At 34.8% G+C, this 15,635-nt stretch overlaps 1 protein-coding gene across 1 annotated transcript in view; it reads right to left on the bottom strand.

The window, feature by feature from the left end:
• Nucleotides 1–3,080: 3,080 nt before the first annotated feature.
• Nucleotides 3,081–15,635, bottom strand: part of MIB1 (MIB E3 ubiquitin protein ligase 1) — a 128,517-nt gene continuing 115,962 nt past the window's right edge. The window contains exons 20-21 of the mRNA XM_043558442.1: nt 13,615–13,715; nt 3,081–9,686 (exon numbers count right to left, since the gene is read on the bottom strand). Of these exons, the coding sequence (XP_043414377.1) occupies nt 9,546–9,686; nt 13,615–13,715 (242 nt within the window). The 3' untranslated portion in view covers nt 3,081–9,545. The remainder of the gene's footprint in view (nt 9,687–13,614; nt 13,716–15,635) is intronic.

The raw sequence follows: 15,635 nt of genomic DNA, 5'->3' as shown, positions 1-15,635 counted from the left end.
AGATGTAGATATAAGATCAGTGAGGATAAATAGCCAGTAGTCCCCAATTGGAAGTTTGTTTGAACTCATGGTATATTTTTTTTCTTAAAAATGTTTCTAGCTCTTCCCATTGAAAAGGCCAAGAAACAAAGCTTTTGCCAGTATCACACTTGTCTTGATAACTTTAGCTTTATTGTAAGCCTTGTAACCAAGTAGTGTTTGTTCTATGACTTTGTTCTTCCTCAATATAGTGTTGGCTATTCTGGGTCTTTTGTCTTTCCATATAAAAGCTTCAGGATCAGTTTATAGCAAGGTTGCAAGATACAAATATACAAAAATGAACTGCTTTTTTTATATATCAACAATGAAAACTCGGAATTTGAAATTAAAAACAATATTATTTACATTAGCACCAAAACCTCTGAAATCCTTAGGTATGTATTATATAAAAAAATATGTACAAGAACCAAATGAGGAAAACTACAAAACCCTCATCAAAGAAATAAAAAATCTAAATAAATGGAGAGATATTCTATCTTAATAAAGACTCAATATTGTTAAGATGTCAGTTCTTCCCAATTGATCTATAGATTCAATGAAGTTTCAATCAAAATTCCAGCAAGTTATTTTATGGACATCAACATTTGCTTATTAGTTCCACAAGTTTTCTTGTCGATTCTTTGGCAATTTCTACATAAACAATAATATCATCTGCAAATACAGTTTTGCTTTTTCCTTTCCTACATGTATACCTTTTATTTTCTTTATTTGTCTTGCGGTATTCACTGGGACTTTAGTATAATGCTAAATATGAGTGGTAAAGAGGCGATATCCTTTCCTCATTCCCAACTTTACAGGGAAAGCATCTAGTTTCTCACCATTAAGTGTGATGTTAGCTGTAGTATTTTTATAGGAGCTCTTTTATCATATTGAGTTTCTTCTCTACTCCTATTTTACTGAAATTTTTCATCATACGTTTTCTTTTATATCACAAATTGGGATTTTGTCCAATACTTTTTCTCATTCTACTGTTAGGGTGACTTTTTCCTCTAGCATATTGATGTGATGGATTTCATCAATTTTTGAATGTTAAATGAGACTTGTATACCTGGAATAAATTCCAATTGGTAGCAGTGTATAATTCTTTTTATATTTTATTGGATTCAATTTGCTAACATTGTGTTGCAAATTTTTAAATCTTATGTTCATGAGAGATATTGGGCTATGGTGTTCCTTTCTTGTAATGTCTTTGGTAATTAATTAAGGTAATGTTGGCTCTGCTTCTATTTTCTGGAAGAAATTGTAGAGTTGGTATAATTTCTCTTTTAAATGCTTGGTAGAACTCACCAGTGAATCCATCTGGGCCTGCTGCTTTTTGTTTTGAAAGGTAATTAATGCTTCGATTTCTTTAACAGAAACAGGTATATGCAGATTATTTCTCCTTGTGTGAGTTTTGGTATATTTTGTCTGAAGGAATTGTTCCATTTCATTTATCAAGTTTGCGGGCATTGAGTTATTATCCTTTTAATGTCCATGGGATTTGTAGTGATGGCACATCTTTCATTCCTAATATTAGTAATTTGTGGGGCGCCTGGGTGGCTCCATCAGCTGAGTGTCCAACTCTTGGTTTTGACCCAGGTCACAATCTCCCATTTTGTGGGTTCGGGCCCTGAGTTGGGCTCTGTACTGACAGCGCTGACCCTGTTTGGGATTCTCTCACTCTCCTCTCTCTGTGCCTCCCCGGCTTGTGCTCTCTCAAAATAAATAAGCTTAAAAAAATACCCCTAATATTAGTAATTTGTATCTTCTCTTTTTCTTAGATAATCTGGCTAGAGGTTTATTAATTTTATTGATTGATCTTTTCAAAGAATTAGCTTTTGGTTTTGATTTTTCTCTGTTGATTTTCTATTTCCAATTTCATTGATTTTTGTTTTCTTATTTCTTCTGGTTACTTTGGATTTAATTTGCTTTTCTTTTTCTAGTTTATTAAGGTGGAAGCTTAGATGAACAATTTTATATCTTTTTCTAATGTATACAATTTTACAAGTTGCTTTGTAAGAGCTGCTCTCATGGCATCCCACAAATTCTGACAAGTTGTGTTTTCAAAACATTTTTATAATTTCTCTTGAGACTTCTTTGACCCATGTCATTTAGAAGTGTATTGTTTAATCTCCAAAAACTTTGGGATTTTCTGACTAGTATTCTGTCCAATCTCTGGCTTCCAGAACTGTAAGATCATAAGTTTCTGTTGTTTTAAGCCACTACACTCATGGTCATTTTTTTCCGGCAGCAATAGGAAACCACTAGGATACTCTTGTACTGTACTTGTATACTGACAGCATATAAACTTTTTGAATCTCAAGTCTTTTTTTCAGTACGGGTTGGCCATGGTCAGAGCTCTCTTAGTTGGTTGCTTCCCTATTTCCCTATTAAATCAGGGTTAGCATCCCCTGTAAAAGCTTTTTCCAATCTGTATGTCAATGTTCCACTCAAGATGTTAATTGGTGTTCTGTAGGAAGGAAGAAAAGAACAGGAAGGGAGGGTAATACTCTTAAATATAAGTAAAGAATGTTTATTTGACTTGAAAATTGGCCTTTCAGAAAGCTGCCATATTTGAGAATGCAAGGACCTGATATAAATAAGGTACCTAAAGCATGAATACACACATTTGATTAGAGCATTAGTGCAGAGGCAGCATTACCTAACAGTCTCATTGATATGTCACCAACTCAGTGATCAATGGCCTCTGTTCTGGATCTTGTCTTATCCTCTCATATTATGCTTATAAGGGTGTGTGTGTGTGTGTGTGTGTGTGTGTGTGTGTGTATTTAACAAAATGAGTTTATCAACTAGTTTTGTTTAAAAGAAAAAAAACCTATTTGCCAAATGATCGCTCTTCAGCAATTAACTTATCTGAAATAACTTCTGGTGTTCTACTTTAATCCATGCATTCATTCTATCTTACAAACTATCACTACTCTGTAATGCACCATTTAAAAGTTTTCACTGTCAGTAAGTTTGGGAAATGCTACACTGTAAAACTAACAAATAATTTGAATTTCTGTGAAAGATGAATGACTATCAATGATAAAAAATATAAATCAGATTTTCTAAAATGTCTTTATTTTAAAAACCTATACAGTTTCAATTTAATAAAAAATATTGCCATGAAATATCTAATTATACAGCAACAGAAATACAGTTAGAGGTTATCCAAAAATAAATTCACAATTTTAGAGTTGGAATACAGATTTTTTTTCAAATAAACAGTTAAAAGATTTTGTTTCAGATGGTTTTCCTCTTGAACATTCCAGATACACATACTGAATTTTTGAACTAGAACCAGACAACCTCTCAATGACAAATAACTGCTTCTATTAACTTGAAAAATAAAATAATTCCAAACCATTCAAATTACTGATTTAGTCACAAAACACTAAGAAAGCCAAATAAATCATTGCTTTAAAATGTATATCTTTAGAACATGAAATCTACATCTGAATTTTGAAAAGGAATAAACTCTGTATAGAAAAAGTTGAGTCTTCCTGACTGGCTGACTTATTTTCTATCAAATTTATCCTATTCAGACTACTTTCACAATATCCTGAAAGAGTGTGAGGTGTTAAAATATGAAAAGCTTCTTTGGCCCTGTAGATAGAGGTACCTTAAATGTAAACAATTGCAATGAGAGCCTTCCAGATGTGGGCACCTATGTCTTATATTGAGTTGGAGATGTATGTCCTTGTTTCTCAAAGACATGATAATTTCCTTTCCAATAACAGATTTGATACAGTGAGATATGTCTTCAAATACCTTAAAAATTAAAATTCATATATACTTCTATAAAGAATACTTCAAAAGATCAGAGAAAAGCATTATAGAATGATATTACATCATAAGTTTTATTAATGGTAAATGTTTGCATTAATTTTTAAAAGCTTAGTTCTCGCTAAGCATTTTTTTTAACAAAAGCTAATAATAAGCAAGAATCATTTGCCATACAGAAACTCTATTCACGAGCAAGACTTTAATCAAGTGGGAGCTAAAAAACACTGGGAAAAACACAAAGCAAAAACACTGCTATGCGTCGATTAAATTGCTTTCTATCACACTGAATATATGGTATTTAGAATGACAAGCATACTGAAATTAACAGAAAAACAACTTTGTGGATTCAGGCTAAATAAGACTAGCATTAAGAAGAACATGCAATCCATTATTTCCCTTAAAAAAGTTGTTTTTTAAACCGAATCACGTGAACAAAAGTTCTTTTTTTCATTTGAGGGGAAGACAATCTGTGTTTACCAAACAGATCCTCTTTTCATTTTAAAACAGCAAACTGTATGAACCCTTGCTCTTCTTCCCAGATGCTACTTATACATGACTTTGCATAATGACTTACAGAATTATTTTTCTAGTAACAGTGTCATGGCCATAAATAATCAGTTTTTTAAAAAACAAATATCAAGTGCAAATCTAGAAAACTCCCTTTAAAGAATTACCCAAAGCCAGCACACATGCAGTATTGCTATCACACAAGCTAAGCAATACGCCGTATAAATGTGTGTGATGATACACGCACGCTAAAGACAGCCTTCTATAAAGTTTTAGTAGTGTTGCCAAGTTAATAATTCTTTCAAGGCACTGAAGAATTATGTAGATGGATTTTCCCAAATATAATTAACAATTGCTTAAACTTGTTACAAAGCCCTGAGTCAGAACTTTCAATAGCTTCCTGAAATTATTGATTTCAGACAAAATGGCATATTTGTTTCTTTTATAGAAAATTACAAGACCATTTTGCATTGTGTAGGAAAGAAGTCATGTTTATGAAACAAAGTCATGTAGACCACACAGGAGAAGTAAAACAGCCAGTAATATTATCTTTCTCACACATTTTGTACACGTCAATTACAACCTGTAATTATGGATTTTACGCACCAAAGTGACGTGACAGGTCACCCTTCCTGTACCTACTTGCTTCAATCTTCAACAAAATAAGAATCTCAATTTGAACCTCGGGTTCCCCTCTCCGCCTTAGTCACAAATAAGAATAAGAGCTGGAAAAGCAATACTCTGACAGAAAAGGAGGTAGAAAATGCTGATGTAGCAACTTACAATTTTAATTCATCAGCTCCCCTAACTCGTTCATATTTTTATATTCTAGTTTCATCCACTACTAACCATTTACCAGTAAACTGAGTCTCAATCTAAAGGCTTCCCCCTCATTGTAGCAAAGCAATGTACAAATGAGACATCATTAAATAGTTTTTCCTCAAATTTAATGTTTTAAAGAAGTACAACTATGATTATTAATACTGCTATAGATATATATATATATATATATATGTTAAAGTTCCAAGGCTATTATATGATTATCAAGTAGTATCAGTATGCATTCCTATCATTAATATTCAAGCAAATAAAATTAGGTTGAGTTTTTGAGAGAAAAAAAATATTTTGAGACCGTTACAAGGAGACTTAAAGACAACTGACATTTTTGACAAGGCACACATAGTCTGTGAAAATCTCTTACCTTCCCAAATTCAGAGCTAACCTAATTCTAATGTTTAAAATGTGTTTCTCCCCTCCAGCTCCAAATGAAATAACAAACCCTTCCAATTAACAGACATTTAAAATCAACTCAATTATGATTTATAACAGTTGGGAGGAAGGGAAGAAATTCTGTCATGCCTCAAATTTTAAGGAACTTAGTATTAACCGTGACTTTAAATCTTGCAAACACAAACAATTGAGATAATTAAGGTTGTTCCTTGATTTATATTTAACCATAATGCTATTCCACTGGGGGGGGGGGTGAAGAGAAAAGGGAATTATTGTTCAATGGGTATAGAGTTTCAATCCTGCAAGTGAGAAAGTTCTCCCAGATAGCCGTTTAACAACAATGTGAATATAGTTAACACTACTGACCTGTACACTTAAAAGATGGTGCAGATGGTAAATTTCATGTTATGTGTTTTTACCACAATTAAAAAAAATGTAAAAAAAATTCTATTCCAAATATTCAATTTTTACACAAATTATTACTATAACATTTTAGACACTCTGAGAGGATAGGCGCTTTTCCTTTGGCCTTTTTTTAAAGCCAGATGTATTAAACTGTATAGTTTACAAAGCAATTGTAAATTAAATGACACTAAAAACTGATTAAGAGACCTTTTTTATATTGTTCAATCAAATATACTCTCTCTGCTTACCGCTTTGATGAAATCTACATGACCTTCTTAAACCCCTTTTTTTCTCTAAACTCAGATACTGACTTTTCTTGCTTGCTTGCTTGCTTGCTTGCAACTCCTTACTGTCTTCCTATCCTACCCGATCACTAAGGGTCCAAAATTCATAATAAACAAAGGACAGCAACTGGGCAACACATAACAAGATTGTGTATTTCTACTATGTAAAAATGACCCAGCAAGTTTATACATTTGAGTTGGACTAGTCCTAAGCAGCATGCATTTCAACATGCTAAAATTTAGTTCCTACAGGCTAAAGCCATCAAAGATACAAATTTAAGAATGCTATTTTCAATATTATCAATTAATGTTATAGCTGGTCAATTTGCAATGTTTAAAATTACAAACACTTTGTCCAAACATGATTTGGTCAGCTAAACACTGTCTAATATCATACCCTACACTAATACAAAGTGATCTTCACTTGAAAAGCCTTCTTGCTCCCAGAAAAATTCAATACATTAGTAATATAAGCAGTAAGAATGTTAAATTATGTGAACAAAAATGACTAGAATAGCACCATCTGGTAAGTTGTGTGTGTGTTTTGGGCAACAAGGCTGACAATCTTAGAGTAAAGGCGAAAATGTGGTAGGAGTAAGGGGATACAGAGAGGGAATCCAAATGTTACTTTAAGACAACTCTTTTGAAACATTAGGAAGAAATGTTATCAGTACCTTTGGATCCCTTCTTGACTACCGAGTTCTTCAAATGTACAACTGCTGCATGATAGACTCAGTGTGTGCTAAATGCTGACCATTTTTCAATGTTGTATATCTAGCCCCTGAGGCCCAATAAATACATTTTTGAATGAATGTCTGCTGTGTTTTTTTAAATGATTCTAGGAAAAGTAAAAGCTCTTCTGAGGCACAAGATGACGAGCTGATGAGAAGGAAACATACCTAATTGGGAAAGTACTGCTGAGAGACACATAAGAGGTAGCAATTTCAGAGTTAGAAGACAGTCACTTAAACAACTCTGTTCTTAACCTTATTCTTGCTCACAAGCACGAAACAATTTAAAATAATTTTTCAGGTGCTTGAAAACATGAAGAGAGAAAACATTTTCTATTCATTAAACAAATTTCAGAGTGGTATAAATATAGAAAATGCACAAATACACAACACTATAATCACAGTGACCTTATATGACTTTTGTAATAGTTTATGTTATCGTATTTTTAATTTAGAAGAAATAAACTAGTCTGGAAAATGAAATTGCCCTTTAGGGATGTAAGTTTAAGCACAGCAAGCTCAAAAGACAAAAAAGATGTAAGTAGAGCTCTAGACAGAATTCACTGGCTGGCCAAACTGTGCATGAGTCAGCCAGGTGTTCCCTCCTCTCCAGCTGACCTAGTGGAAAAGAGATGGGCAGCCTATGGCATGGAAGGAAAAAAATCCCGACTGCTGCTATTTTCAAATCTGAAAGAAAATAAGTCTGTTTCTTTATGTGACATCATGTCAGATGCTCTTTTTATAACTTTGAAATATGGCTTAAAAAAATAGCCTCAGTGGCCCTTTATTAGATAACTGAATCCATACAAATTTTCAAATTCAAAACTTATAAAAATTTTACTATTCTAAATGCTAAATTACTTAGCTAAACACAGATACGGAATCACCAAGACTACAAAATCAGCCAGCAAAGCTCACCACTGTTTTCACCAGGACTTGCAAAAGCAGCAGCCATTAAATTGCCAGGAATATTCTTAAATTTAGTTGCCGAAATGAAAGAAACAGAAAGGAAGAAAGAAAGAAAAAGAAAGAAAGAGAAGAAAGGAGGGAGGGAAGGCAGGCAGGCAGGCAAGAAGGAAGGAAGGAAGGAATAACCAGAATCAAAAGAAAAAAAGAAAAAAAGCTACAAGATAACTATCCTTAGGAGTAAGCTTATACACAGTATATAGTAGACACCATTGTAAACAGGTGATATTTTTATAATCTAGCAGCAATGACCTCAAAACACTTATTTATATGTATATTCATCCTAGACAGAGTAACACTACTCATTCAAAGGGCAGAAAATGATTAGATGCTCTAGAATCAAAAGTTTGAGTTAAAGGAAAAACTGCAGATAATCAGGCATATTTCTGTAAATGTCCTGGTCACTCTTTCTAAAGTATTTATTATTAGGTTACTTACTATGTCTTGGATACTGTTGGCAATTTAAATAATATCCTCATTTGTAGATAGAGAGTGTTTTCTTTATAACAAATCTTAGCAACTGAAAGAAAATGGAAGGAGGGCTTACGATGTAGGTAGAACCAGTAACACTGTCAGAATCAACAGGAACAAAAAAAAGATTGTTGCCTTGAGACAATGCACTACCCTTCTCAGATCACTGGGGTACTACTCAGTACATGAGAAAAGCAACATGCAACCTCAGAGCCCAAATAGGGCAGTATCATTTCACTGGTCAGGTCAAGCCTGGATAAGTGACCAAAGGGAAAACTGAGGTACACTTTTCATACACTTTTTTTTTTTTAAAGGCTGGCTAAACAGAACAGTGTATAAATTAATACAGGAAAGGCAACTGTTAATGGTCAGTTAAAAGGTACTCTTTCATTGGCCACTTTCCCCCACCTCAGTTCCCCACTGTGACTGCTTATTCTTCCTTTTCATGTCAATCATTCTGAAACCGGCAATTTGATTCAAGTTTAACAATTTTCTTTTTAAGTCTATAAATTAAGCTAAATCAAAGTCACTACTCTCTCATTCCATGCTTCCATTTACTCTAAGAATTCAGAAACAATCATTTGCATAACTTTTTATCTTAAAAAGATAATCCTCTCTTCAGATAATCTTATCTTCAATATTAACTATGTAAAACTCATATTATAATTTTGTCATTTAATATATGCGGCATAATGGTTTGACTTGCCCTGTTCACTTGATGCATGACTTTTCTGAGTACCTGTGTCAACTGTGTAAAATCACAATAAACTGAAGGACAGCTGATCATAAGGATCTACATTTCTTGAGGTCTAACAAATTTACAAACTAAAAGAAAAATGCAATAAAAACAAAAATAACAGGACATTCTTAAAGGACTTTCCCCTTAGAAGTGACAAGTAAATTACCTATGAATTATATGGATTTGATGTTTCAAATTAAAAGAAACAAAAACAAAAACCACAACTTCAAACACTGTCTTATAGAGGTTTTTTTTTTGTTCTGATACATTTACAGTCTAATTACACTCTAGGAAAGAAACTATGATATTAAAAATTAGTTCATTAGAACATCCAACTAGCTTAACAGCTTCACTAAGAGCTCATGACCAAACACTTTAGCTAACAAAACACACTGAGTTTCTTAATTAATACAAAAGAATCCTTCGCTCAATAGCCTTGCGACAAATAGGACATTCACTCATTCGGTCTCCACAGAGCTGACACGTTCCATGGCCACAGAGGAAAATCATATTCTTCAAACGATCCAAACATACAGGGCACATGGTCTGGAATGGGAGATAACAAGGTAATAAATGCTGAGACATTTTATATTTTGACATTGTATATAACAACTTTGTAACATTTTCTTTTGTTGTTTTAATCTTTTGTTGCTTTAAAATGTTCGAGAAATTTTTTTTAATTTAAAAATTTTTAAATAGTAAAAGTTATCCCTTTATATAAAATAGAAATATCAGTTGTACTGTCATGTATAAAAGACACTTCATTAAATAAATACTATATAAAACAAAAAATGCAAATGTCAAAATCTAACAGGAAATGAATGAAAAATAGCCCCATTCAGTCTCATTCAGATTCCCCAACTCTGTGTACTATGCTGTTCTTGTATGAAAGTAACACAATACATCAGGCCTATGGGGGAGGGGGAGCAGTGTACAGATGTCCCTAAAGACACGTGCCACACACTACGATAATATCTCAGCCCTATTATCACTATCACTTTAAAAACGAGCAAACTGGGGCTTCGTGGGGCTAAACACCTCCCCACCACAGGCCATAATGTAAACTGGATCATGTGGCCCCAGAGCTCTTGCTTTGAAACATCCATCACTGGATTACTATTAATGTAGATCCCCTTCAATTAAAAACAATTAGCCTTACTTACATATTAACAAATGTAACTTCATGAACTCAGAAAAATTTAGAAGTACATTAGGTATACTTTGGTGAAAACACTCTAGGAAATCACATAATTTTTCACAAAAACACATTTTACATTTTATTTTCAGAAAAACATTTTTTACCTTACTATACCACAATACTTCATATTATGAAGTCATTTCTACATTATTTGGGACAAGTATCCATGGAAAAGTATCCTAAATAACATAGAAATGACATAATCAAAAAGAATTTCTAGACTAATAAACTAGGCCTAAGGCCTATATGAAAATGTAATGATCAACTTTGACAATGATCACTGTGGCAGGGAGGGGGAAGGAACTACAAATCTAATTGTTAGCCCCACCCTTCCAAAGTAAATTTTCACATGTATCTATCTTAAAGCTTGAGAGACAAAGCTGTAGAAAATTGTATATACTTTTTTATTTTAAAAAGCCAAACCAGGGGCGCCTGGGTGGCTCAGTCAGTTAAGCTTCCAACTTCGGCTCAAGTCATGATCTCACAGTTTGTGAGTTCGAGCCCCGCGTTGGGCTCTGTGCTGACAGCTCAGAGCCTGGAGCCTGCTTCAGATTCTGTCTCCCTCTCTCTCTGTCCCTCCCCTGCTCATGCTCTGTCTGTCTCAAAAATAAATAGAAACATAAAAAAATTAAAAAAGCCAAACCAGCCTTTTAGTACCATTAAAATGGTTTCTTTCCCATTAAATTTCCAAGAGTTCTATGCAGTCAATTAGTAACTTCAGTTACTTTGAGATTAATATATTCTTAACAGCACGTGAAATTACACTGGGGTAAGAGAAAGATTGGAGATTTAAATTTTAAAAAGAGTTATTCAGATGCTTTGTCTTGGTTACCTTGACAAAAGTCAAGGACCAAGGTCCCTGCAAGAAATCCCATCAGTCCTCAGAATGAATTTTGTTATAACTGTTTAAATATATTTTTGTGATGAAATCTGGTCATGAATATTATTTAAGGGGGAAGAAACTTCTTTGGAGTGCTGAACTTGGGATAAAAGTAGAGCTGGATTATTTATTTATTTATTTATTTTAAGTTTATTTGAGAGAGACAGAGGCAGAATGAGTGGGGGAGGAGCAGAGAGAGAGGGAGAATCCCAAGTGGGCCCCATGCTGCCAGCACAGAGCCCCACTTGGGGCTCATACTCATGAAACTGTGAGATCATGACCTGAGCCAAAACCAAGAGTGGAATGCTTAACTGACTGAGCCACCCAGGCGCCCTAAGCTGAATTATTTTTTCAGGACCCATAATAGGGTTCAAAATTATCATTATTCACAATTAATTTTAATTCACAAATAGGAGATGAAATGCTTTTCAGAGAAGACTTGTTCAAAAATCAGTTTTACCTTTCTATAAGGGTCTTATGGGAAAGAAAATGAGATGCTAAGGAGCTTTAAGATTTAAAAAAAAATTTTTTTTAATGTTTATTTTTGAGAGACAGAGAGTGAGCAGGGAAGGGGCAGAGAGAGCGGGAGACACAGAACCTGAAGCAGCTCCAGGCTCTGAGCTGTCAGCACAGAGCCTAACATGGGGCTCGAACTCACAAACCGTGAGGTCATGACCTGTGAAGTCAGACACTTAAGTGACTGAGCCTCCCAGGTGCCCCGGAGCTTTAAAAGATTTTTGAAACATTCTATTTTATATTAGAATGAGCTAAATATGTTCCTATTTTTATGTTGCTACATAAGAACTGGTAAATCCATGTTTATCTTTACTCAGTCACCATGTAACAAGTATTACTAGGTACTAGATTTCGAAACAAAAACTAGCCAAGTCATAGAGTTTTAATCTTTTCAGATGGGTGCTTAACTTCCTAATAAATACATATGCTTAATTCTTTAATAACTATCTACTATATTACTCTATCACAAGGGTCATTAGTTATCCTATTTATTGACTATATTACTTATAAACTCAGGTAGAAAAGACAAGTGATGACTAACAACTGCATGGCAACACTGATGTGATACCCAAACTAAAGAAATAACACCCTATGCTTCTCAATCTTTTGAATGAGATTTAATTGCTGGGTCAAATGATAAGGTGGGAAGGGAAAAAAGCAGACTTTCTTACTTACCATATATGTAACAAGTTTTAACTAGCTTCTTTATTTTACTGTTGCTGCTATGAAATATTGAGTAGATAAGAGAGGACGTCTGTTGGTATGTATAAGATATAAAGAACAATATAAACCACCACCCAGCTTAAAGCATGGAGTGCTACCCTTTCTTTTGAAGCCCCTCCATATATCTTCCCAAATCCTTTCCATCTACCCATCACTGAAACCCACTATTCTAAATACTGCATTTATCTTTCCCTTGCTTTCTGTTATGGTGTGCGTGACAGAGTGAGAGTGAAAGAGAACATATATATTTTTCCTTTCTACTGAAGTATCACACTTATATAGAAATGTGCACAAATCATAAATGTACCATTTGATAAAAGTTCACAAATTGATCAAATGCACGTAATGGGCACTTTATATCTCTCTATACAGAAACTTCCCTTGTGCCCCACCTTCCAGCCATCCCAGCCAGGAAAACCACTACCCTTGGTTTTAAACACCATCTGTACAATTTTTTCCAAATTTGCACTTCAAAATAATATCCTGCTTAGTTAATATTACAGTGACAAACTTTTCCGAAGTGTTTTTACTAATTTGTACTCCCGTATTCTAATACTGTGTACTGATCATTTATTTCTTTTTCTTTTTTTTTAAGCAGGCTTCACTCCCAGTGTGAAGTCCAACACAGGGCTTTAACTTACAACTGTGAGCTCAAGGCCAGAGCTGAGATCAAGAGTCATTCGCTTAACTGACTGAGACTCCCAGGTGCCCCTATACTGACAATTTCTAACACAGAGTTTTCTACTCAGTCTGGTAGGGAGACAGGCACCTCACTGTAGTTTTCTTTTCTGTAATTTTCCTTTCTTCTACTTCCTCCTCTTCTTTTTTTAACGTAAGCTCTATGCCCAAAGTGGGGCCTGAACTCACAACCCCAAGATCAAGAGTCACATGCTCTACTGACTAAGCCAGCCAGGCACCCCAATTTTCATTTCTTGATTACTAGTCTGGTTGAGCATTACTGGTCATCTGTTTGTTTCTTATTTTGGAAAAGGCCTGATTAAATCTTTTAATCATATTACCTTTTACAAACTATTCAAATACTATAAATGATACCCTAATGTGAATCCTACTTACTATGTAAAACACCAACAGCTTTATAGAAAAATATTAAATGCCATCCTTAGAATCATCATTTACCATGAAGAGATCATCATTACCTGCTCCTTAATGTCCTGTAACTGCTGTTGCAACTTTTGCACATCTGCATTGACATTGGTATTATCCTTGTCCTTTTGTAACACAGGAATATTTCCACTTGCTATAATACAAATAAAATATTTTAATGTTATGACTGTTTTGACATAGCAATGATTTTTTTTATTTCTAAAATTATTACTACTTTATTAAAAACCAGACTATTACTAGAATCCCCTTAAAATTTTTTTTTCACTCATGGACAACCAATACAGTAGTGACATTCACGTTATACTCCTTCATTTATAATCTTTAAAAGGAAACAGGTTTGCACATTATTTTCTAATTCTATTTAACTCAGCTAGACAACAAACTACACACAGACTTTTGAGTTCTCCGAGGCGCTTCCACTTGCTTCCTTTGGCAAGCTCACAAACACATTCTATGCTTGTTTTCTCTATTCCTGCATTTTACAAAGCCAAGATGGGAGGCAGCACAGCACTTTAGCCAGTTTGGGCAGCAATAATCATAAAGTCTCTTAGATGATGTTTAGGAGAACACACAAAAACCTAACCTCCTTCCTTTCTTCCCGGCCCTCCTTGTTACTGATTGGAGATGAGGAATTCCATGAAAGAAAAGATGTGATCAGTGGGTCTACTAAACGGAGGGAGCTTTTTTTTTTTTGAGAGAGAGAGTGAGAGAGAGGGAGAGAACAAGCGGAGGAGGGGCAGAGGGAGAGAGAAAATTCAAGTAGGCTGCACGCCCAGTGTGGAGCCCGATGTGGGGCTCAATCTCACAACCCTGAGATCATGACCTGAGCCGAAATCAAGAGTTAAACCTTTAAATGAATGAGGCACCCAGGCGCCCCTAGAGGGAAATTTTTTATTGCACTTTTCCTACTCTTTAGACTTTTACTCTTTTACTCTAGTTAACTTGTTTCTGGGATTTTAATTCTGCTCTATCAGTGATAAAGACAAAGAGCCCTGAGCAGAATTGGCTACACTAATGTTCTTCCTCGTGCATACATAGAACAAAGAAATCAAAGGTACCATTCCAAGCTTCTATCTAGTGCAAAGATGAAAAATATTTTTATACAGCTATAGTACTGAAAAGGTTGAAAGTAGGGGGCGCCTGGGTGGCTCAGTCAGTTAAGGTTCTGACTCTTGGTTTCAGCTCAGGTCATGATCTTGATGTTTCATGGGTTTGAGCCCCCACATTGGGCTCTATGCTGGCAGCGTGGAGCCTGCTTGGAATTCTCTCTCTTTCCCTCTCTCTTCCCCTCCCCCACTCACACCGTCTCTGTCTGTCTCATAATAAATAAATAAACTTTAAAAAAGAAAAGAAAAGAAAAGAAAAGTGCTGGAGAGGATGCGGAGAAATGGGAACCCTCTTGCACTGTTGGTGGGAATGCAAACTGGTGCAGCCACTCTGGAAAACAGTGTGGAGGTTCCTCAAAAAAATTAAAAATAGATCTACCCTATGACCCAGCAATAGCACTGCTAGGAATTTACCCAAGGGATACAGGAGTACTGATGCATAGGGGCACTTGTACCCCAATGTTTATAGCAGCACTTTCAACAACAGTCAAATTATGCGAAGAGCCCAAATGTCCATCAACTGATGAATGGATAAAGAAGATATGGTTTATATATACAATGGAATACTACTTGGCCTTTTGTAGCAACGTGGATGGAACTGAAGAGTGTTATGCTAAGTGAAATAAGTCATAGAGAGAAAGATACCGTATGTTCACTCTTATGTGGATCCTGAGAAACTTAACAGAAGACCATTGGGGAGGGGAAGGGGAAAAAAATAGTTACAGAGAGGGAAGGAGCCAAACTATAAGAGACTCTTAAAAACTGACAATAAACTGAGGGTTGATGGGGTGTGGGGGAGAGGGGAAAGTGGGTGATGGGCACTGAAGAGGGCACCTGTTGGGATGAGCACTGAGTGTTGTATGGAAACCAATTTGACAATAAATTATATATAAAAAAATAAATTAAAAAAAATTTTTTAAAAGGTTGAAAGTAAATAATTTTTCATC

The sequence above is a fragment of the Prionailurus bengalensis genome, chromosome D3 (assembly GCF_016509475.1).
Source record: "Prionailurus bengalensis isolate Pbe53 chromosome D3, Fcat_Pben_1.1_paternal_pri, whole genome shotgun sequence".
Classification (NCBI taxonomy): domain Eukaryota; kingdom Metazoa; phylum Chordata; class Mammalia; order Carnivora; family Felidae; genus Prionailurus; species Prionailurus bengalensis.
This window is presented reverse-complemented; position numbering and strand designations above follow the sequence as displayed.